Source organism: Tenrec ecaudatus, chromosome 2, assembly GCF_050624435.1.
Source record: "Tenrec ecaudatus isolate mTenEca1 chromosome 2, mTenEca1.hap1, whole genome shotgun sequence".
Lineage (NCBI taxonomy): Eukaryota > Metazoa > Chordata > Mammalia > Afrosoricida > Tenrecidae > Tenrec > Tenrec ecaudatus.
Genome location: NC_134531.1, coordinates 74202907 through 74227863, shown reverse-complemented (window position 1 = coordinate 74227863; position 24957 = coordinate 74202907). Strand labels below are relative to the sequence as shown.

The window sequence follows — 24957 nt, the reverse complement described above, 5'->3', positions numbered from 1 at the left end:
TGTATACAGATGCTTGTGGATCTTTGCTGTACTTTGAGCCTACTATGGCAAGAATTGAGAGTACTTTATTTGGGCTGTTCAAACTGAAAGAACATTTTTAAATGTTGTGATGTATACCCTGTAGCACCACTTAGTAATGTTAGACTATGAAACTTCAAGGGGGTCGCACGCACGCACACATGCACACACACACACACACACACATACTCACTGCAACTGGCTCAACTTCTGTTTACCTAACCAAAGAGCCAGCCATTCAAGCCTTCGAGAAGCACTTGGTAATAGTAGTCTGCTTCTTGTAAACCCAAACATGGGGTTCTTCTTTTCCGCACACATGGAATCACCGTGATTCCAAGTAGACCAAAGGCGGCCAGCTGCTACAGAAACCACACATACACAACCCTAGCTGCTGTTGTGACCCCTCAGGACAGAGGAGATTTGCTTTCTAGGGTGTCTGAGGCTGTACCTCCTTATGGAGATGGGCTGCTTCCTCTTCTTCTGAAGGGCAGCTAGTAGGTTAAAACAGGTGCTCATGTGAATAGCAAGCACCCTAAATGCTTAACCCATTGTGTCATCAAGGCTCCTTATCTGTATGCAAGGGGCTTTCAAAAAGTTCACGGAAAATGTAATTATCTCTTAATTCCATTTTCCCACGAGCTTTTGAAGGACCTTATATGGTTCTTGAATAAATAAATGACTCATTGATTTCACAATAAATGTAGGTTTCATAATTATGGGAGGAGATGATGAATTCTGCTATAAGTGTTTTTTAAGTCCATCTTTCACCTTGCTTTTTCATCCATAAGCTTTTTATTTAGTCACTGGTTCAAGTTAAGAACACTTAAAGGATATGCATAAATTCTAGAAGGGATGTGGAAAAGATAAAACAATCATACTTTTCTATGGAGACATTCTCTGTTTTAAATTTTCCAAATTTTTACTTTTGTTTTAAAAATTAGTACATTAGTAGTTAAAAATGAAACTGGGGGGGTGACATTAAGAAAATATGCATTTCACAGAACCGATGTAACCCTTCAGTGTTTATTCATTCAAGAAGTATTCCTTTTAGCATCTAAAACCTGTTTGAAACAAGCAGAAATAAGTTAGACTATGATGTGCATATTTCATTGCATCTAAGATGCAAATTCTTTTTATACTTTTATCATCTCTGGAATTGGTATGCATTGTATAACTGATGACTTTCACTTATACTCAAGGGGCACTGGTGGCATAGTGGACTACCCACTGGGCAGCTAACCTCAAGGTTGGTGGTTCAAATCTACTAATCGCTCCAAGTGAGAACACTGTGCTTCCCTAAATATTTGCTGTCTTGGAAAACGCAGGGAGAGGTTTTAGACTTGTCCTATGAGTCAGAATTGACTTTATAGCAGTGTGTTTGGTTTTGGGATTTTCAGTTATAATCAGCAACATTTAAATCTTAATAGTATGGTGAATATAATTGAATAATTTATGATATCTTAGAATTGAAAAAGTACATTAAAAAAAAGCAGTTATCATTTTAAAAAATATCTTAAGGCAAGGACATGTACACTTTATCTGTGCATTCCCCTAACAGGATAGTGTTTTATTTTTAGTAAATCATTTTATTGGGGGCTTGTACAACTCTTATCACAATCCAACATTTGTTGCCCTCATCATTCTCAAAATATTTTCTTTCTACTTGAGCCCTTGGTATCAGCTCGTCATTCCCCCTCCCCCTGGCTCCCCCTCTTCATGAATCCTTGATAATTTATAAATTATTATTTTTGTCATGTCTTACACTGTACGACATCTCCCTTCATCCACTTTTCTGTTGTCTGTCCCCTGGGGAGGAGGTTATATGTAGATCCTTATAATCAGTTCCCCCTTTCTACCCCACCTTCCCTCCACCCTCCCACTTTTACCACTCTCACCACTGGTCCTGAAGGGATCATCTGTCCCGGATACCCTGTATTTCCTGTTCCTATCTGTACCAGTGTACATCCTCTGGTCTAGCTGGATTTGTAAGGGAGAATTGGGATCCTGATAGTGGTGGGGAGGAAGCATTTAAAAACTAGAGAAAGTTGTATGTTTCATCGTTGCTATACTGCACCCTGACTGGCTCGTCTCCTACCTGTGACCCTTCTGTAAGAGAATGCCCAGTTGCCCACACATGGGCTTTGGGTCCCCAATCTGCCCTCCCCCTCATTCACAATGATATGATTTTTTTGTTCCTTGATGCTTGATACCTGATCCCTTCGGCACCTCGTGATCACAGTCTGGTGTCCTTCTTCCATGTGGGATTTGTTGCTTTTGAGCTATATGGTCGCTTGTTTATCTTCAAGCCTTTAAGACCCAAGATGCTATATCTTTTGATAGCTGGGCACCATCAGCTTTCTTCTCCACATTTGCTTATGCACCCATTTGTTTTCAGTGATCGTGTCAGGAAGGTGAGCATCATGGAATGCCAGTTTAATACAACAAAGTGTTCTTGTATTGAGGGAGTACTTGAGTGGAGGCCCAATGTCCATCTGCTACCTTAATACTAAACCTATAAATATATGTATTGCCCCATTGCCATATATAAATATATTCACATATGTACATGCCTGTATTTAGACCTCTATAAATGCCCTTTGCCTCCTAGTTCTTTCCTCTATATCCTTTACTTTCCTCTTGTCCCATTATCATGTTCAGCCTTCATTTGGGTTTCAGTAATTCCTCTCTGTTACATTGCTCTTGATCAGTCCCCACCAGGCCTCTTACATCCTCCTTGCCACTGATTTTGGATCACTTGTTCCTTTGTTCCTGGGTTGGTTAACCAGAATAATGTTTTACTAGATGCGTTTTTCATTTATCAGTAAAGAAGCAGTCCTTTCCAAATTATATGCTTTTGTGATTTTTGTACAGGTCTCCAAAAATCAAAGACTTAAGTGTTTGAATTGTAGAAATATATGTTTAAAAATTAGTGTAAATATAATTTGATAGCAATATAGTCATAGGTTAAACCTAATTGACATATTAATTATTTGTAACTCATTACTGCTTTGTAGTAATTACAATGTACTTTGCAATTAGGATTTCATGAGTTGAATTTTCATATCTGATTTGGAGATGGCTAGATTGTGTGTTTGACCTGTAGGGATTTGGCTTAAAATTAATGGAAATAGTGCAACTAGTTTTTATCTGTATGCATTGTAGTAGAATGGGTAATTATGAGTCATGAATCATTTACTTCCCTCTTATTATTTCATGAGAGATGCTAGAATATAGCAATGTTACTGTTTTGTATTTTAAAGCTTCATGTTTTTTCTTTAGAGGAGATCATAATAATAATGAAAAGACGGGACTAGAATAAAAGAGAATTGAAAGGCCTGGATAGCCCACCATCTGAGTAATTGACCTCTGAGCAGTAAGAAGCTGGCTGTGATTTCATGCCTCACTACTGAGCATTGTCTAGTTAACTTTTGTTCACTACAGATTGAATTAAAGGCTTGAGGTAAAATGCTCTGTATCTCATTTCTAACCTCTTAGCCATTCAATCATCTCTAATTGTGAACTCATGAAATTCAAACATGATAAAATAATGAGAAGTTGAAAATCAGGACTAGAAAAAAGTATGTATTTAAAATCTGCACCCTTCTAAAAGGGAGAAAAGTAATTACAAGTTTCAAGAATCAATATAAATTGATGTTTATGCCAAACCAACCTGAAGACCTGGAGTCTTGCCCTCCATACCGTCACTATACAAATAAAAAGAAATCACTTAGCCCAGAAACAAACCATTAAAAAGTTATTTCCAGCAATGATTTTTGATGGCCAAGGCATTGTTTAGTATTCTGGCTCAGAAAATTAATTTTAAGAAATGTGATTAATTTTAAATTATTGTCCACATAATGTACACACCTTTTATAGCTTTCAGTTTAAATGTAAATAAAGAAACATTAGCTGTGCAGTTAAAAATAAGTCTTTTCTTGTATAATGTCCTGTGGATGGCTCGAGTGGCTGTAATAATGACTAAAGTAGATATTCAGACCCATCCAGCGGCACCAGTGTCAAGTTTGTTAAATCTGCGTTGGTAGAAATTATAGCCAAGAAACCCTTATGGAAGAATCTACTCTGTAACCCATGCAGCTGCCGTGAACCATGATCAACTCCATGGCAATGGGTTTAGATTGTACTTTTAAAAAATTTGTGTGGCAATCGCTGGAGACAAAGTGGGCAAATAAGCAAATGTGAAGAAAGCTGATGGTGCCTGGCTATCAAAAGATATAGCGTCTTGGGTCTTAAAGGCTTGAACGTAAACAAATAGCCATCTAGCTCAGAAGCAACAAAGCACACCTGGAAGAATCACACCAGCCCGTGTGATCATGAGGTGCCAAAGGGATCAGTTATCAGGCATCAAAGAACAAAAAAAATCATATCATTGTGTGCTCACCTCCCTGATAAGATCGCCGAAGACAAATGGGTACATAAGCAAATGTGGTGAAGAAAGCTGAGGGTGCCTGGCTATCAAAAGATATAGCTCTGGGGTCTTAAAGGCTTGAAGGTAAACAAGCGGCCATCTAGCTCAGAAGCAACAAAGCCCACATGGAAGAAGCACACCAGCCTGTGTGATCACAAGGTGTTGAAGGGATCAGATATCAGGCATTATCAGAACAAAAAAATCATATCATTGTGAATGAGGCGGGGAGTGTGGAGTGGAGACCCAAAGCCCATTTATAGGCCACTGGACATCCCCATACAGAAGGGTCTCGGGGAGGAGATGAGCCAGTCAGGGTGTGATGTAGCAACGATGAAAAATACAACTTTCCTCTAGTTCTTAAATGCTCCCTCTCCCTCCACAGCCCACTATCATGACCCCAATTCTGCCTTACAAATCTGGCTAGACCAGAGGATGCACACTGGTACAGATAGGAACTGAAACACAGGGAATCTAGGGCGGATGATCCTCTCAGGACTGGTGGTGAGAATGGTGATACTGGGAGGGTGGAGGGAGGGGGGTAGAAAGGGGGAACCAATTACAAGGATCTACATATAACCTCCTCCCTGGGGGGATGGACAACAGAGAAGTGGGTGAAAGGAGATGTCAGGGCAAGATATGGCAAAATAATAATTTATAAATTATCAAGAGTTCATGAGGGAGGGTGGAACGGGGAGGGAGGGGAAAAATGAGGACTTGATGCCAGAGGCTTAAGTGGAGAGCAAGTGTTTTGAGAATGATGAGGGCCCTAATAAAATGATTTTTTAAAAAGTGTGGTTACCTACGTTTTAAAAGCCCTTAAAGGGAAAAAAGGGAAAGATCCATAACTCTATATTTTATGATCAATAACTAATAGACTTGGACAGACAAATCTGACCAGTTTCACATCTCTTTGGTAATCTTTCAGCTGTAACAGTTCAACTAAAAAATTCAACTCAGCGCCATCGAGTTGATTCCTAATTTTGGTAAGACCGTATGGTGTTTCTGAAGCTGTCAATCTTTGCAGGAACAAATCTCCAGGACTTTATTCTTGGTGTCACTGGTGGCTTTGAATATTCATGCTAGTAGTCAAGTGTAAGTCACTTGGGTCACCCAAGGGACACTGTTTATAAACGTGTGTACTTTGTTATTAATAACAAATTATTTGATGAGTTTGCAATGTTATTACTGTACACTATTATGTTCGGACAGTGCTTGAGAACAGTGCTTGTTGAATTCGTAATAATCCAATCAGTATGATGAATAATCCTGTGTGACCATTCTTTTTCGTCTTGGTAGTGTTAATGTCATGTCTTTTATGCCATAAAAGGTAAAGCATAGTGTAGTGACTGGGAGATGAAGAGAGGGAGACTTTACTGAGTTCATCATCACTCTTGTTTTCATGTCATGAAATGGGTTTTCCTCTAACTTTTTCTATGCAGACATCTTCACTGGAAAAGAAAAAAAAATAAATAAAATAAAAACCCAAAAACCTCATTTATAAAACATGATAAAGAGCCAAGATGAGCAAAGGAATGGGGGTCTTGGCTGTAAAGAAAATTTGTATAAAGAGAAAACAGTAAAACTAAGGACTTTACAAGGGGTTTTTAAAAGTTTATGGAAAAATTCTGTTATGTTTAAATTTAATTCTTCCATAAATTTTTTAAGTTCCTTTGTATCTCAGTGCACTGTTATAGATTGAAATAGCACAATCCCCTCCCCACCCCCAACTCCTGTGTCTGTAAATATGATCTTTGGAAGTACAGGGGCTTTTTTGTGTGTGAGAGAAGATGTCAGAGTAGACCCTGCATCTGATTCCTTCTGAGGGACGTCTTAGAAAGGCAGAACGGACACATGCAAGGTCGACCGATGGATCGACAAGGCCAGAACGCCCAGGACTGCTCGCAGTTCCTGGACGTTAAGCCCCTGAGAAGGACTTTGCTGTCGGTAGAGTGCACCCCTCGAACTTGGACCTCTTCTTACCTTCTGTACGTACGGTTGTCCTGGGATATCGTGACCAGAGAGGCCACTCGTCGGCTTAGTGTTGCTTTACTTCAGTCGGAAGTCTCCTAAAATCAGTAGCACTGAAACAAGGAAGGGCTTTAAAACCTCATTTTTTTTACATTTCTAGTACCTGGTATATCTTCCTCATTTTTACATTTGTAGTAGTTAATCCACTGCAACCCTGTCACCATCTTATCTTTGGGATTTTCACTGCCTGGGGTAGAACTTAGAGACTATTCAGTGAGCATTAAAGCCGTTCTCTGACCCACTGTAGGCTGATGTTTAAAATGAATTAAGTGGTAGTTTTATAGGGAGTATTTTTATACAAGTTTTTGAATTTAAGTGAAAAGATCATCAACAAAGTGTTAGAGATTTTAGTGATCTTAGCAATGAAATGTTACCAGTGACTCCTTTATTTTATTTTTTTAACCAGGTTTGCATCTGCTGGTGATGATGGCATGGTAGTTGTGTGGAATGCCCAGGTGTGTATTTTCTCTCAGTGGACTGGACATGGATTGCGTAGTTGAGTAGTAATTTATAAACTGCCACCAGTATCTCTATACCTAGATCCTTGTTGAGGAGCCCTGGTGGTGTAGGTAGGGTTACACATTTTGTGGGAGAACCAAGAGGTGCTCTTCCAATAAAGAGTTACAGTTTCAGAAACCCTGCCAAGCAGCTCTCTGCTCCATGGGGTCTCTGTGAGTCAGAATCGATTAGATGGCAGTTGGTGGTTGTTTGGGTATCAGTATTTGAGGCTTACTAATCCTCAAACAGGGCTGTATAGAGGGAAGCCAATTAAAATGGACACTAATAGTATGTAAATAGAGGACTTTTTAAATTAAGAATTTGTTCTCAGGAACAAAATGCCTAATTATGTAAAATATTTAAAACTATTCAACATAAGTTAGCCAGCAACTATATACTGATGTTTAAAATGATCTAAACGTTAGTTCTATAGGGGATATTCCCCCCCAGAATTTTATGATATTACATTTTATCATATTTAACTTAACAACATAAGAAGTTTATTTCAGCTGGAATACAAAGCTTCGCCAAATTTATCAGAGGCCTTTCTTCCTGATCCTTTCATACGGAGTCATTCTCGTTAAAGCATTTATTTCACCGACATCTTTTTTCTAGATTGTGTTATCTGCCATTGATTCTGCTTACAAGCAGTTCTTTGACATTACTCTTACCATGTTCATGAAATCCTACAAGTTTGAAAGATTTTCAGTTTATATTTATGTTGTGTATTTGTATGTTTACTGCTTGGAACAAGTAGCAACAAACTGATGGTTAAACAACTGGCCGAGAAGCCACAAAGCCCCCATGGAAGAAGCACACCAGCCTGTGTGACCACGAGGTGTCAATGGGGTCAGGTATCAGGCATCAGAAGACCCCAAACAATCACATCGATGCAAGCAAGGGGGTTTGGAGTGGAGACCCAAAGCCCATCTGTAGACAATTGGGCATCCCCTCACAGAAGGGTCACAAGGAAGGGACGAGCCAGCCAGGGTGCAGTAGAGCACCGACAAAACACAGCATTCCTCTAGTTTTTGTTATTTTTCATTCCTCTAGATTTTAATGCTTCTTCCCGCCCCACTATTATGACCCAGTTCTACCTTACAAATCTCCTAGACTTGAGCGTGCACAGCTAAGAGCTCTTAACACATTGAATCCAGGACAGTAATTACTGCCCCCTCAGGAACCATAAGGGGAGTAGTGATTCCATGAGTGTAAGGAAGGTAGGGGCTGAAGGAGCAGAGAGGGGGAGCTGATCACCATACTCCCCCCCTCCGTGGACAAACAACAGAAATGTAGGTGAAAAGTGACAGTAGACAGTGTAAGATATGAATATAATTTATAATTTATCCAGGAGTCCCGAGTTTGGGAGGGTGGGGGAAGGAGGGAAAAGTGAGCTGATACCAAGGGCTCAAGTAGAAAGAATGCTTTGAAAATGATGATGACAACATATGTACAAATGTGCTTGATACAGTTGATGTTGGATTGTTATAAGAGCTGTAAGAACCCCCATTAAAATGAGTTATATATATATATATATATATATATATGACATTAGATGGATGGGAATAGTTATTGGTGTTAAGAGAGTAGAAAATGATTTTCTGAATGGCTTGTACGTTTGGATGTACATGTTTTTGTTATGTTTACTTTCATCTACCACCTTATAACAAGTGACTTAGATATTGAATTCTTAGAGACAGATGACTCCCAATTTTTTTCCTGCAGGCTAAAATTTATTTTTATACTTTACATATTTATATTTTTGAAATCATGTAAAGAATATCCATTAAATTTTCTAAAATATCCTTAAAATTGACATTAAATATTAGAACATAATTAAGAGTTTCATGCAGCTATTAGCACTTGATTTGATTGCTTCGATGTAAAATTGTATAAGTCCTATGTAAGTAATTTTAAATGGAATGTATTTATATTTCCCATCCTTGCTCTTAACCAAAGGACCAAGGAGAAGCATGTGTGTATGTTTTTTACATTGTGGTTCTTGATGTTGTCATTTAAGGTGACCTACGTTGTGACTATGCGCCTGTTAACCTTTTTATTGGTATTTCAGACAGGAGAAAAACTTCTGGAGCTCAGTGGACACACTCAGAAGATAACTGCTATTATTCCATTTCCTTCTTTGGAATCTTGTGAGGAAAAAAATCGACTGATCCTGACAGCTTCTGCTGATAAAACAGTTATTATATCCTTAAATCTGGAAGGACAGGACACAGCTCTCATGACCTAAGGGGCAACTACATACATTATTAATCTTTAGGCTTTTGGGGGCCTATTATAATAAATAGTGTTTTTATTTAGCTTGTTTAAAATTCTTTTTTTTGAAGTGTTAGGTATCTGGAGGAAAAAAAGACTTGAAATAGTAGGTTAAGGCTTATTGGTAGGAACCTCATGACTAATATGGGTTTTTCCAGAGTTACTGTTACATTAAATGAGATCAAGTGGATTTAAAAATTACTTATTTTATTATCTCAGTAGAATACTTAGTTTAAGGAATTGAACTGAAGATTAATTCACTTTTTTTTTTGTGCTCATTGAGTCCCAAACTATAAGAGGTTTCAGCTTTCAAGTCTGGAAAAGTGAATTACCACCAACTCAGTATTGAATATTATACTCAGAATTTAAAAGCAATGTGAAAAAAGGGAATTGCCTTTCTTTTCCCTGTACTTTTAGGTTAAAGATTAGAATATAATAATATCAAAGTTCCATAAAGTGCAGTATATACCAGGCATTGTTGTAGGTATTTTATATTTATTAACCTATTGAATACTTAAAATAACTCTTTGAGATAAGTTTACTATTCTCTTTTACAGATAAGAGGTTAAGTAACTTGCCAAGATCACACAGTCGATATAAAGCAGAGCTGGAAAACAGTCTGGCTGTCGAGTCAAGAGCTCTAAACCACTATACATTACTACCTTCATAAAATATTTTTGTGTGAGCAGATTCAGCCTTTATTATCTGTATGAAGAATTGGATTTGTAAAGAATGCAGCCAGCTGATATAGATAACTGTATTATTTTTAAAGGACTCTGTTTTGAGGTAGATGGAGGTTTGCAGAGCACATCATCAGTCGCACATGCCACAGTTCATAGACGTTTTGCTTTGCCTCATCCATCTCGATCCCCTCTGTGTACCATGACTTCCCCACTTTCTCCTGTGTTTCCTACTTGTATTTCTTCTTCTTTATGTGTTGTTTCTTTAGGTAAATGTTGCCTTTTTGACCCTAAAATTTTAATGACTCTAACACGGCCTTGAATTCCGCTGCAGCTTTAAAAGGTGACTAAGGGCTGTACGCCTGAGGTTCCGCCAGTTTCTTCCCAGCCAGGAAGCCCGATCTCTCCTGTGATTCGGGGGCATTTGCCACGGTTTCTTTCACTATCTCTCACACAGAAAACTCGTTGCCATGAAGTCGATGTTGACTCAGAGAGAGCCTGTAGGATAAGGTAGAACTGCCCCTGTGATTTCTAAGACTGTAATCTATACGGGAGCAGGAGCAGCTGGTGGCTTTGAACTGCTGACTGAATTTCAGCCCAGTTCACAGCCGCTTTGCCATAAGGGCTCCTTCCACTCTCCCTAGGACCTTTGCATGTGACTGTTTTTACAGTACTTGGTAGTGGAACTTGGGTACCATCTGGTTCTTCAGTCTCAGGCTTGTGGAGACTGATATTTCTGTGATCAATCAGCCCATTGGACTAATTGTTTTTATGTATCTTTCCATTTTAATCCTTGCTTCCGGATGGGGAGAAACCAGGAGTCGTACTTTACATGGGTACTCGGTAGTTTTTTATGACCCACAGTGGGATATAGAGCATTATCACTGTGAGCTGTTTCATGCCTGTTGAACTTGGTGTCCCTCGAGACTAAGCCCTGATCCCTTAGGTTAGAGACTCCTTTCCTCAAGGTGTTTAGTTATGCCCAAGCTGTTTTTAGTAACTTTGCCCCCGTATACTCCAATACTTTGGTGGATGAATTTGAAGCAAAGATAAGTATACGTGACAGACATCCTCTGTGCCGTCTCTGTATCTGTAGGTGTACTCACACTCTCCTTCCCATTCCTTTCAGCCCGTGTCTGTCCAGGCAGGTCCGTGTAGATCCCACCGTTGCAGGAATGTGTTTATAAGAGCATTTGGGTCTGTCGCCTTAACTCTGGGGAACCATCTAGAGTCTGCCTTGCCTCCGTCAGTCTTTTGCCAACCTTCCCTGTTAGTTCAGTTACCCTCCCTCTCATGACTTACCCTTCCTTCCTGTCGCCCCATTCCCGGGAGCCATGAAAAAGGTTTCTTTAGTGTGAAAACTTTATCATAGTGGTCGCATACAAGATTTGTCCTTTTGTGACTGATCCACTCAGCATAATGTCCTCCCATTTCACCCTTGATGGGAGGTATTTTGCAGATTCACTGTTACTATTTACTGTTGTGTATTAATCCATTGTGTGTGTACCAAAGTTTACCCATTCTTCCACTGATGGGCATTTAGGCTGGTTCAAACTTTTGCTGTTGTTGAGTGCTGCGTTGAACATGGGTGTGCATATTTTGATGTGTGTCAGGATTCTTATTTCTCTAGGACAGATACCAAATAGACGGACTGTTGGGTCATAGAGTATTTCTGTTCCCAAGAATAGCTTCCATCTTTTATTCCTGTTACAAGACAAAGATATCCTAAGTTTCCTTTAAAATGTCTGTGCTTACCTGGAAGTCCTGTTTAAAGAGGTTCAAGCACAGGCGAAGTACGTTCAGAGGATCCCAGGAGTCGATGCTTCCTAGGGTTTTGTGGGGCCTACACAAGCTTTATGACAGTTGACACAAGTTCTCTAGCTCAAGTGCTGTATGTGACAACAGATTCAAGGAAAGGTTTAAAGTGAAGATAAAGAATGCTTATATTTGGGGGTGATTACAGCTGAACACACGGAATGCCCTGGTGGTGCAGTGGTTCCACATCGGGCTGCTCACCACAGGGCAGCATTTTGAAACCACCAGTCGCTCCAAGGGAGAATGGTAGGGCTTTCTACTCTGGAAAGAATTGGAGTCTTTAGAAACCCACAGGGGCAGTTGTACCCAGTCCTTAGGGTTGCTATGAGTCAGAACTGACTTGATGGCATGAGTTTGGTTTCTGGTATGGTGTAATATAAACAAGGATATACAAATCATTTGTATTTTGGTGAGAAAGCTACCGGTACTTATCTAGTAAAATACTATTTCATGAAGTAATGTCCCCCCCCCAGTTTAAGGATAATATTTGAAGAAAATAGAGTTTGACATTTTTATTGGCCCTTATGGCCAAGTGGGTTATATGTTAGGCCACTCATGGCAAGGTCAGCAGTTCGAAACTTCCAGTCACTTTTCAAGAGAAAGATGAGGCTTTCTGCTCCTATAAAGATATCCAGCCTTGGAAACCCACAGGGGCAATTCTGCTCTGCCCTATAGTGTTGCTAGAAGATATGATTTAATATGCACTATACAGAGCTACAATTAAAAACAACAACCAAAACAAGAAAGTATTTCGATTATAAGTGACCCTGGTCGGACAGAGTAGAACTGCCTCATAGGGTTTCCAAAGCTCTAATCATTGGAACAGGTGGCCACAGCTGTGTGCCAGGGCATTGCTGGTGGGTTTGAAACTGAGCAGCAACCCAGCACCTAAGCAGTATGCACCTAGAGCTCTCTGCTGGGACAGTATCGGTCAGTAGACGTGCTGCTTGTGAATGGGTGCTTGGAGTCATTTCCCTTGCTCAATACTCTTCTGGTTTTAAAATACACACACACCCCCACAAACTCCAGTCTGCTTAGGTGGAAGTTCTTAACTAAACGAATTCTAAATTGTCCTGTTTGTGACTTCACTATTAACTTTAATTAAATGCTAAAGGTTTAATTTTTGTCAAGAGTTTGACTTACTGAATATCGATATTCAATTTTCAAGTTAACTGAAAATACTAAGTGGTAATACTAACATTTTGACAAATTTAAGGTCAGAAAATATTATTCTAATAATTATAAACCCCTTTTCTGTACCAGCAGTTTGATATATATGTAATATAATTCCCATAACAATCTAACTTAATTTTGAAAATGCAACGAAACATAATTAAAAATAGAAGAAGGTATTGGACATAGTAAGGTTGCATAATTTGTAAAATTACTTTCATTTTGTTTATGTATGAATGAATGAATGAATGAATAGAAAAATAAAGTGTGTTCTGAGCCATGATGTAAAATGTATTTCTTGCCATAGGATTTTGAAAGTTTGAAAATTATATGTTTATCTAAAATTGACCTTAGACATGTAATGAGCGGTTCTTTAATTAGATGAGATATGGATGCAGGTAATAGTTGTACCCTATTAATGTCTTCTTTGAAGTAGGATGACAGTAATAAACCATGCCAGACAGTTTGCAGAGCCTTTCAGCAAATATTGCCAAGTGTGGTGACTTTCAGCATGCATCCTGCACAGTGTTCACTAGAGCAATGGAAGACAGGTTCCAATAAAGTAAATTTTAACATGGAAATAATTGCACAGTTTAGTACATTTATAGATTTAATACCTATGACTGCTCATTAGCATTTCCAAATAGTTTGGTAATAAAATTTGCCTCAAATTTAATTTAGTTATTGGTTTGCTCTGCTAAGTTAATGCTCATCAGCGTAATATTTTTGGTTGTTACACTGGATAATAAACATTCTATCTTTTATTCTGTACTTAGAGATTTTTCTTACTAAATATGTAACATTTGAAATTTATTAGAAATGGTATCATCTACAGGGGGAACTGATCTCAGGAATCTACATATAACCTCCTCTGGGGGAGGGGCAACAGAAAAGTGGGTGAAGGGAGATGCTGGGCAGTGTAAGATAAGATAAAATAATAACTTATAAATTATTAAGGGTTCATGAGGGAGCGGGGAGCAGGGAGGGAGGAGGAGGGAAAAAAGGAAAATGAGGAACTGATTCCAGGAACCTAAGCGGAAGGCGAATTTTGAGAATGATGAAGGCAACGAATGTTTAAGTGTGCTTTACACAATTGATGTATGTATGGATTGTGATAAGAGTTGTCTGAACCCCAATAAAATGATTAAAAAAGAAAAGGTATCATCTAATTAAAATATAGAAATTCTATGTTGAAATAATTCCTTAACATAAATTTAGGTGTGGGATTGTGATACTGGCCGACAGGTTCAGAGAATATCATCCTTCCAGTCCACTGTTAAGGTACAATCTTAATGCAGATAAGGACTCTTATGGTTATTATGCTTTTGTTTATTAGAAAAATTGATGGACTAACCTTGTAAGTTACTAAATTATTTCTTTGACTTACAGTTCTTTGATTCTTCTAAGATTATGTTTAGGGATCATATAGACTATTTGTATTTATTTGCTTCTCCCTTAATCTTTTTTCACATAAAATTGTTACATATGGTATTGCACTCACTTTAGGTCATACCTTAAAACTCAGTGGTTCTTTAACAGATAATTTATGATTAACACAAGAAATAATGTTATTTCTTGTTGTTCTTCAAAATAGTAAGGAGTTCTATGAGATTCTATGTTAATAGGAAATTAGTGAAATTGGCATATTTTTGTTGTTGAAAATATAAATTCATGTGATTATTTTAGAAGATCATTTGGCAGACAGATAGTTTGATATGAGTCCTTGAAACTGTTAATACAGAGTTGATGATCTGAATTGTAAATCCCCACCTAATTTACAATAAAAAGACCAAACCATTTGTGCCACATGAGAACCTAAATATACCACTGAAGAGTTATTAAAGAGACTTATCGAAATGTAATTTAAACAAAATATTACATCAAGGGGAAAAATGAATGAAATCGATTGTATAGAGACGAGTGTCCTCGGTACTAGTGAACTAATGGACTGGTAGTGGCTGTTTTGAATTCAACGATGGCATGGTTTACTGGGAAGGAATGGTGCCACATTGGACTTCAGAAAGAACTGCTCCGGATTTATCCTGACGTGCCGTGTTGCCAGTGAGAGGTTACCATGTATATATCTATAAGGAACACCAGTTAGGATTATTATTCAAATTTACAAACCAACTACTAATGCTGAAGATGAAGAAATTGAAGGCTTTTATCAACTCTTATAGCCTGAAATTGCTCAGATATGCAACCAGGATGCATCGATAATTCTTGGTTGTTGTCAACGAAGAAGCTGGAAAATATGACCTTGGTCACAGAAATGACACCAGAGCTTGGATAAAATTTTATGCAAGACCAAGGCTCCTGGTCCAGTTGTGAGGAATTGTGGTGTCTTTACCTCGAGTTACGCTCCATACTCAACGGTGCAATCCTTATTGTTACCAGCTCACTGGACAACGTAAATGGCTTAACACAGTAGACATCATCTTGCAGTGGTTGTGGACAGGAATCCAAGGGCGGTTGAGCTAGGTGGGCCTGCCTCGGGATCGTCCCTGGGGCTGCTGCCGTCTGAAGGACCAGCTCTGCAGCAGTCTCACTTACATGGTTGGCCAGTTCGTGGATTGGAGGCGTCAGCTGCTTCCCCTACAGTCCCTTTCCGTAGGACTGTTGATTAGAGCAGAAGATTCAGGGGGGTGCAGAGCAACCCACATGTCTTTTATAACCCTGTCTTGGGAGTGACCCATTATTCTTTCTGCCAGCTTTCTATTTTGAGAAGTTAGTTATTTAGTCAAGTTCATAATCAATTCCTTTTAAAGAAAAAATGTCCAAGAATTTTGTGGACTTACTTAAAAATTGCCAAAGCAATAAATGAATGCTTTCTGTGTTAACATTGATGACGTTTTAACTCACTATTGCAGTGTTTAACAGTTCTTCAGAGACTAGACGTTTGGCTGTCTGGTGGGAATGACCTATGTGTATGGAACCGCGAATTAGATCTCCTGTGTAAGACGAGTCACCTTTCTGACACAGGTAAACAACGAAAGCCAGGTAGTTGTGTACCATAATTGACTGACTTGAAAAAGACAAAGTCTCTTCAAAGAGACTTACTGTGGATACAAAGGTCAACATAGGAGATTTATCTTTTTTGTTCTGAAGATAACATGTAGTCAGACTTCTCCAGTCAGGTTAAGGGTTGAGTAAAATAGATACTGTCCCAAATTGAGAGGAGAGCCGTTCCCTCCACCGCCTCGGCTTTCCCTTTCCTTTGACCAGAATTTCCTAAAGGTGATCAAGAAACCTTTCTCATAGATGCTCTTAGGCTGTGCTCCTGAACGTGATGAGCATGCGGACGCCTGGACACCTGGAAGCAGACCTGCATGACTTCACAATATTGTGTTCCTTCTTGTGGACTCATTCGACTTTGGCTAGATTTCTTCAGTATAACCTCATTTTATAATTGGCTTTGTTCATATCTGTGGAAAGTTACTAACAACATGGTATTTTATCAGAATTCTGTTAACATGTTTTTGGCTTTAATAGAGAAACAGTTCTGACTTCTAGATACCAAAGATCTTAAAAATAAATTGGATTCTATTTTGAGAGTAAGAAAAAAATAAATATAAATGTGAACTTAACCTTGATTTCATGTTTTACATTAGGGTTTCTTAGATTAATCTAATAGCCTCTGGGATAGAATATTATTATGTATATCGCTGACATTTAAAGGTGTCAAGGGCCCTGTGAATTGAGTTTACAGATCACAGTTAGAACTAGTTTATGTTTATGTTAATATTATAAAATATCAGAAAACTGATGACTTATTGTAGTGAAAATCCAGACAGTCCTGGGATTTACAATTTAACTTCTCATTTTAACATTTGCCTCCTAATCTTGCTTGGATTGTGGTTGTGGTGAGGGGCTGCTGAGTCGGTTGCAACACATAGCACGGCGCCACGGCACAGCACCGCGAAACGCTGCCTCTTTCTGCACCTTCCTCACGAGCACTGTGGGCCTTGAGCCCGACACACAACTTATAACCATAGTAACACAACTTATAACCATTATGCCACCAGAAAGGACTTTAAAAACTTCATGGAAAAATTCCATTTTCTTTTAATTTCATTTTTTTCACAAACCTTTTGATATTATAATGGAAAAGTTAACTTTAATAGTTTTTAAAGCTTTATTTTATTAGAATTATTTAAAAATCATTTATGAGGCCATAATCCAGACACCATACAATTCAATAATTCAGTTGTTTCAAGGAGTATTGCACATTAGCTACCACAATCGGTTTCAAAACATTTTCTTCCTTGTACTTAAAAAAAAAAATCATTTTACTGGGGGCTCTTACAGCTCTGATATCAATCCATCCATCCATTGTGTCAAGGACATTTGTACGTATGTTGCCATCATCCTTTTCAAAAATGTTCTTTTCACTTGTACTATTGTACTCTGTTAGTGACTCTCCATTCCACCCTTACCCCCGCACACACACATACACACCTCCCCTGCTTCATTGCCCCCAGGAACCCTTAATCTAGTTATTGTCTTTTAGGTTCATCCATCTTGCATTTCTCATAACTTCAGTAGCTTAATAAAGATTTTTCCAACACTGAGTGATTGTCTAAGATATCAAAACTTTAGTTCTTGTGACAAAAGTAGTAATTGTAAAACATTTTATAGAAGTTATGGTTACCCTAAACATATTTCATGATTCAGTTATAAAATGATAACAGGACTCTATAGTAAGTGAAATGTGGAGTCTGATTATTTCAGTAATATAAGGAATTCTAGAAATGTATTGATTATTGGCTAGCTCATGTTGTACAAGTGGTCAGGCATCTTAACTTTACATTAAGGCTCTAATTTTATAGCTGGAGACAGTATCTCTGATTGAGCAAGCATTATAAATGAGTGATGGTGATTATCTTAAAGGATCCTTGATGAATAAGTTTGATGAATGTACTACTTGATTACAGTAGTAAAAATGTTCAAAGGACATATCCTATGGTTATTAAAGCAATTAAACCTAATTTTGACAATATCATTTTTCTTATGTAAGGAAGAAAGGAAAAATATGCATGTGTAGTAGGCACAAAGTCTTTGTACTTTATTGTTATCATTTACTTTATGAGAAACATTCATATAAAATTAAGAATGCTTTGTGTGTGATACGTTAGTAACTCTTTGCTTTCTGTGTTGTTGAAGGGATCAGCGCTTTGATCGAAATACCCAAGAACTGTGTTGTAGCTGCAATTGGCAAAGAACTGAGTGAGTATGACTTTTTTTCTTTTGAAAATTTGAACTAGATTTGTATAAATGCCAACTAGACTAAGTAGTTTTACGTTTAAGGGACAGTCTGCCCCTAACTCAATCCTAGCCTCCTGGGATTGTTGAAATAATACAGAGATGGAAATATTTTCAGGATTTCGGGTTAGGTTCTGTACGCCCACTCCTCTTTATTGACGTGGCTAGATTCCAGAGACAAGGTCATTAGGCGAAAATCAGCCTAATGCGCAAATAGAAATGTAGAGAATGACCACAGCAGATCATTGAGTGGAGGATGACTTCATCGTTGTGTAACTGCCAAATTCTATTCTCTAATTTTAAAATTGCATCTTTATATTGTGGCCAAGTTACATGATCACATAACTGCCAAGTCACTGGCAATAACGGCTCAGCAGAATTGACACGTAACCTTAAGCACCACAGTCAGGGTTCCTCTTGCCAGGCTCCTCCTATTGCTAGACGTGTGTGTTTATGTGCAAAGGAGGGCTCTCAAACCTGGGGTCAGACACGTGAAGTGTTGGATAATGAGGGAGTTGATAAGGGAGAAGTAGGTGTAGTACACTTGATGTAACATAGGCTGTTAGGCGACCACCCAACTCCTCTGGTACCAGGAGGTCCATTTTTAACCTACATTCCTTTCCTTTGCTGATCCACAATCCTAAAACTAGCAAAATTTAATCACATAAAATAGAATAACCAACATTCTACAAACTAAAACTTTGGGAGGTTTGAAGAGGATTATTTAGGAAGTCTCTAAACCAGGAACTGGGGGCTTCCTGCCTCCAGAAGCCAGAATAGGCCGTGTGTGTGTGTGTGTGTGTGTGTGTGTATGTTGGGTTGGGGTGGGGTGGGGTGGGGTGGGGTGGGGGTGGGAGGGTGGGTGGGTATTTGAGACTCCTGCCATTTTCCTCAGAGAAGTGAGGTAAGCCAGGTTCTGTGCGAAGCCATTTGTGCTCACTGCCTGTGAATGGAATTTGGATGTTGAGAAGTGAGAAAAGGAACCATTCTTCTCATATGCTGCCTTCTCCTGTTCTAATGCAGCCAAGGGACATTGTCTGTGGCTGGTGCTTTTCTAGAGACCTGCCTTCAGAGGACTCAGAGAGTTGGCAGGTCGGCAGAGGCCTGTGGAGCAGGGTAATTGTTCACCCTTTGCTAATCGCTAACTGCAGGCTCGCTAAGTGCCGTCCATCCAGTTTCTCTTTCTGCACTTGACCTTTCCAAGGGGAGTCATGGCTGAGGAGTGATTTTGTAGGCCTGTCCTTTATCTTTTCTTTCCGTAAGTAATTCCTAAATATGTACCTTTGTATTTAGTTTTCTTTTCACCTTTACACTTTACAAATGCAGTTTTCTTGTGTTCACCACTGCAGCTTAGAAAAAAATCTTCCAGCCTTTTTTCTCATCTTTGATCAATTACTTTGTGTTTTACAGATTTTCCTTTCAATCAGTGGTTCTGAAATTCTATTACTCATTAGACCCTGAAAGACTTCCTAAAACACATATTACCAGGCCAGCCCCACGAATCCAGTAGTTACAGAATAAAGGCAAATAGTTATAGAATAAATCTAATGAGCGATCAGTTGATGTAAGGCTACTAGTTCAGGGAGCACACTTTGAGGACTGCTGCTCCAAACAGTTTAGTCCCTCCCTTTCCATCTCACCACTTGGTGTTGTATTCAGATTCTTAGTGTATCTTGTCTGGTTGTCTGTAGTCGCCTCCTAACACCCACTGGTTTAATGTATCTCAAGTGCACTCGCGAGTCTACATGCTGGAGGCATCTAGCCAAAGTGCACACATCTTAAAAGATTCAGAGGAGGCTTATTGCCTACAGGAGGCATTCCTGGACTCTCAAATTTCTAATCAGAAAATTGAACATACTTTGGAGATCATCGTCGAGTTGGCAGGTTTTTATTTTGCTAATTAAGAAGAATGTGGCGTCATGATTGGAGGAAGGATTATTAATAACCTGGGATGTACAGAGGACCCTACCTTGCTTGCTGGAAGTGTGGCGGACTTGAAGCCCTTGCTGACGAAGATCAGGGCTCGCACGCAGCCTTCAGTGTGGACCACAAGAAGACCCAGATCCTCACAACTGGCCAAGAGGTAACATGATAAATGGAAACAAGGTTGGAGTTGTCAAGGATTTGTTTTATTTGGCTCCACAATCAATGCTCATGGAAGCAGCAGTCAGGAGATCAAAAGACACGTTGCATTGGGTAAATCTGCTACACAAGACCTCTTTACAGTGTTGAAAAGCAAGGATGTTCCTTTCAATACTGAGGTTTGCCTTTCCAAGCTGTGGTATTCTTCATTGCCTCCTATGGACGCTGAGTAAGAAGACTGAAGAATAGGTGCATTTGAAGTGTGGTGCTGGAGAAGAATGTCGGGCTGCTAAAAGGGAAAACAAATTTTTCTTGGAAGAGGTATGGCTAGAGTCCTCCTCTTGAGGCAAGGATGGTGTTACTTTGTCTTCCATGCTTTGGACATGCTGTCAGGAGAGGCCAGTCTCTGCAGAAAGACATCACGCTTGGTAAAGTAGCAGGGCAGCCCACAGAGGAAGACCCTCCAGGAGATGGACTGACACGGTGGCTGCAAACCGGGCTCAGGTACAGAAACAACTGTGGGGATGGCACAGGACCAGCAGCGTTACGTCTGATTTTCATAGAGTTTATGAGTCGGAATCAGTGGTGGGATTCAAATAATCTAGCAACCGATGCACTGCCCTAATGACCATTTTAAGTATAAAAAAAGGTGATATACCAAATGGTAGTTTATTATTTCATAGTTCCTACTTACATAAGAACAGTAAAAGGGGGTACACAACTAGATTGTTAAGAGTTTTAAAGTATTAATGAAAAAATATTAATAGCTGACCAATAAACAACAAAACTGTTGCTTACGATATTTTCATATTGCTTCTTTATTGGTCTCCTCACTTGCAATATTCTTTGCTTTTATCCGAGCATCACTGAGCATTGTCCTTAACCATCCTCAACCATTTTTTTACGTAGGAGCAGGATCCCATTCCTTTAGAGGTAGGCCTATTAGACAATAGCCATTCGTGTTTGATATATTAGAAACAGGCAACTTTTCTTTTCTGAACATATTATGTTCATCTTTGGAAAACCCCTTTCCACTTCTGCTGAACTTATGCAGCAATTATCCTGACAATATTTTTGGCTCTTGGAACGCTTTTAGGAATTACATAATTTACTTATAATATCTCATGGGAATTTGGGGTGTAACACAAAGCTGAAATCAATGACAGCATATCACCCTCTGGTTGTTTGTTACTTTTTTTCTTCATGTTACATGTTTGTTTACTGAAGTAACAAATGCAAAGGAATAAAAATATTATTTTATATATAATATAAATGTTACAAGCATAGTTCTAGTTTTTTATAACTGTGGGTGGGATGACCATTACTATGGGCACTTAAAATACATCATTGGACAGATGAACATAAAAGAAGAATAAGAAATGTAAATTTGTGATTCCCACATTCGGCATCTTCCCAGAAACCTTAGCGAGAACCCTGATAACAAGTGCTATTTTAATAACTGGTTTGCAGAACACAGCAAACATTGGGCATCAGTTCTGCTGAACCAGTGTGAACTGGCTGAATCCCACCACCAGTCAGAACCGACTCTAGCACCTGGCAACAGCAATTAAGAAATAAAAACATAAAGTGAACTACCATCACCCTTGTTTTGTAAAAATGATATTTTCAACAAAGAACAAGCAAGATGATGAAGTGGATACATTAAGTTATATAAAAAACCTCTTGGGCCCTTATTTGTAGGCATTTTTCTCCAAGATAAGTGGAACCTTTGTCCTTGAACAGTGTAAAGTCACCAGTGTCCTAAAGTTAGAGTACACACATTTTAACAGTTGAGGGCCCGCCTCCATTGTTTGGGTGCTGTCAAGTTGGCTCTGACCATAGCAACCCATGCACAATAGAATGAAACATTGTCTGGTCCCGCAGTGCCCTCGCAATGTTACTATGCCCATGTCCGGGACGCTCTCTGTTACTGTCACTGCACTTTACCAAGTCTGCTGTCCTTTTCCAAGAACCGACCTCTCTTGATACCATCTGCAAAGCATGGGAGATAAAGGCTTGTGTCCTCACATCTGAGGAGCATTCTGTCTGTACTGCTTTCAAGATAGATTAGTTTGTTCCATGATACTTTTAATATTTTTCTCTAATGCTGTAACTCAGCGGCATCACTTCTTCGCTCGTCTTCCTAGACATTGTCCAGCTTTCACAGGCATATGAGGTGACGGAAATCCCATGGTTTGGGCCAGGTGCATCTTAATCCTCACATGATGTCCTTGCTTATTAGTACTTTAAAGAGGTTTTGTATAGCAAATCTGCCCAGTGAAATACATTATTTGATACCTTGATTGCTACTTTCATTATCATTGATATGAGCGAAATGTAATCCTGGACGATTTCAGCCTTTATTGTGTTGCGGTCCAATGTGAGGATTTTTGTTTTCTTTACCTGGGTGTGTGATCATACTTTAGGATTTAAGCTTTGATCTTTATCAGCAAATTCTTCTTGTACTTTTCATTTTCTGTGAGCAAGGTTTTATCATCTTCTTCTTCTTGCAGATTGCTGATGAGTCTTCCTACAATCCTGATTCCATGTTCTTCTTCATGTAGTCCAGCTTTTCATATTACTTGCTCAGCAGAAGATCAGATAAGGACAGAGCCCTGATTTGAAACCATGTACTATCCCCTCATTCTGGTCGAATGGCTACCTCTTAGTCTATGTACAGTTTCCACATAACAAATGAGGTGTTCTGGAATGCTCATTATGACAGTGTTATCCATGGTTTGTTAGGATTCACACAGTCAAAGCCTTTGCATAGTCAATAAAACACAGGTAAACGTCCTTCTGATAGCCTCTGCTCTCGGCCAAGACCTATCTGTACCAGTGGTGACGTCCCTCATGCTATGGTCTCTACTGACTCCAGCTGTAATTCTCAGCAAATTCTTGTTGATTTTCTGCTGCAACTGTTTTAAATTATAGTAAACATTTTAATTGCATGTGATATTCATGATATTGTTCAATAATTTCCACATTCTCTTTTATCCCGTCTGTGGAATGAGCATAAGTGTGGATCCCTTTCAGTCAGCTAAGCAGACCTTGGTTTCCCTATTTCTTGGCGTACACTAGTGAGCACTTCCAGGCCTGCATCGAGGTGTCCATGTTTTGAGGCTTGCTTGCGTGAATGCCTTCCACGCAGCATGGCCTCCTTCCTTCTTACCGTCGGTTCTTGAGCATTTGCTCCTCTTTTGAAGTGTGAATGGTGACTCGTTTTTTTCCAGCACAATGACCGGGTGAGTTCGTCCCATGTTCTTCTGATACTTCCTGCTTCATTCAGTATTGAAACTCAGACTTGAATGTTTTCTCCAGTTCTTTCAGCTTGAGATAGGCTGAGCATGCGCGTCCCTTTCGGTTTTCTAATCCCACGTTCCATTATATACCTCTTCTTCCTTGAGTCCTGTGCTGCTTGTTTCACCAACATGGACTTGCTTGGTACTGTCATACCGATGCGTTTCTCAGTGTAGTGCTTCCTTTTGTGTTGTTACCCTGTGCCTGGGATGTCCCCTCATTGTCTTCTTGGTTTGATTCCTCTGATCCTTTAAGAGTTCAGGTCATGTTTTGCTTTCCTTCTAGTAGCCTGCATACATAGCTATCACTACATTTGCCACTATACAATAATGGTTGTTTATTTATTTTTTGTTCCCTATCTTTGGGTTGAGGCTAACAGTGGAGTGGTAGGCCCCATGGGCACTTATTAGCAGACGTGAAAGATGTTTGTAGTATGTCCTGACAAACAGGTATGCTGAACGTTTCTCACTGGCATTACAACTTGCTAACTTCCTTTTTATTATTTTATTTTATTTTTTTAGGTGCCATTAAGTCTGTTTCAACTTATGGCAACTGTATGCACAACACAGTTAGACACAATCTAGTCTTGTGCCATCCTCATTCTGCAGCCCTGGTGTCAGTCTGTCCATCTCTTTTAGGGCTTTCCTGCTTTGGGCTCCCCTTCTGCTTTCCCAAACATGATGACTTTCTCCAGGGACTGGTCCCTCTTGAAAATCTGTCCAAAGCATGCAAGACAAAGTGTCACCATCTTTGCCTCCAAGGAACACTCTGGCCATACTTTTTCCAAGAAAAATTCATTTCTTCTTTGGGCAGGCAGCCCATGGTCCTTTCAATCTTGCCCAGCACCACAGTTCAAATGCATCAATTCTGCTTCTGTCTTCCTTATTCAGAACCCAACTTTCACATGCTTAAGACGCCATGGACAATACCGTGGCTTGAGCCAGGCACACCTTAGTCTTCAAAGTATCATCCTTGCTTTTCAGTAATCCTTGAAAAGCAGTAAGACTCTAAAGAAGTCTTGTGCAGCATATTTACCCAATGCAATGTGCCTTTTGATCTCTTGACTGCTGCTTCCATGAGCATTCCTTATGGATCCAAGTAAAACAAATCCTGGACAACTTCAACCTTTTTTCCCATTTATCATGATGTTACCTATTGGTCCAGTTGTGAGGATTTTGATCTTCTTAACATTGAGTTGTAATCCATACTGAAGACTGCATGCAAAGTCCTCCTGGTTTTCAACAATTAAGGCTGTGTCATTGCGTACCCAGGTTATTATGGATGTGCAGATGCCGTGTTCCTCCAATCCTGATGCCATGTTCTTCTGCATATAAGCCAGCTTCTCTGATGATTTTCTCCTGATTCTAAAATATGCAGTATTCCTTTCTTCTGTTCACAGAA

General features: G+C 39.2%; 1 protein-coding gene across 1 annotated transcript in view; it reads left to right on the top strand.

Moving 5' to 3' along the window:
* WDR41 (WD repeat domain 41) overlaps nucleotides 1–24957 on the top strand; it is a 68740-nt gene that overhangs the window by 21878 nt on the left and 21905 nt on the right. The window contains exons 3-7 of the mRNA XM_075541201.1: nucleotides 6879–6927; nucleotides 9042–9173; nucleotides 14131–14193; nucleotides 15783–15894; nucleotides 18076–18138. Coding sequence (XP_075397316.1) covers nucleotides 6879–6927; nucleotides 9042–9173; nucleotides 14131–14193; nucleotides 15783–15894; nucleotides 18076–18138 — 419 coding nt within the window. The remainder of the gene's footprint in view (nucleotides 1–6878; nucleotides 6928–9041; nucleotides 9174–14130; nucleotides 14194–15782; nucleotides 15895–18075; nucleotides 18139–24957) is intronic.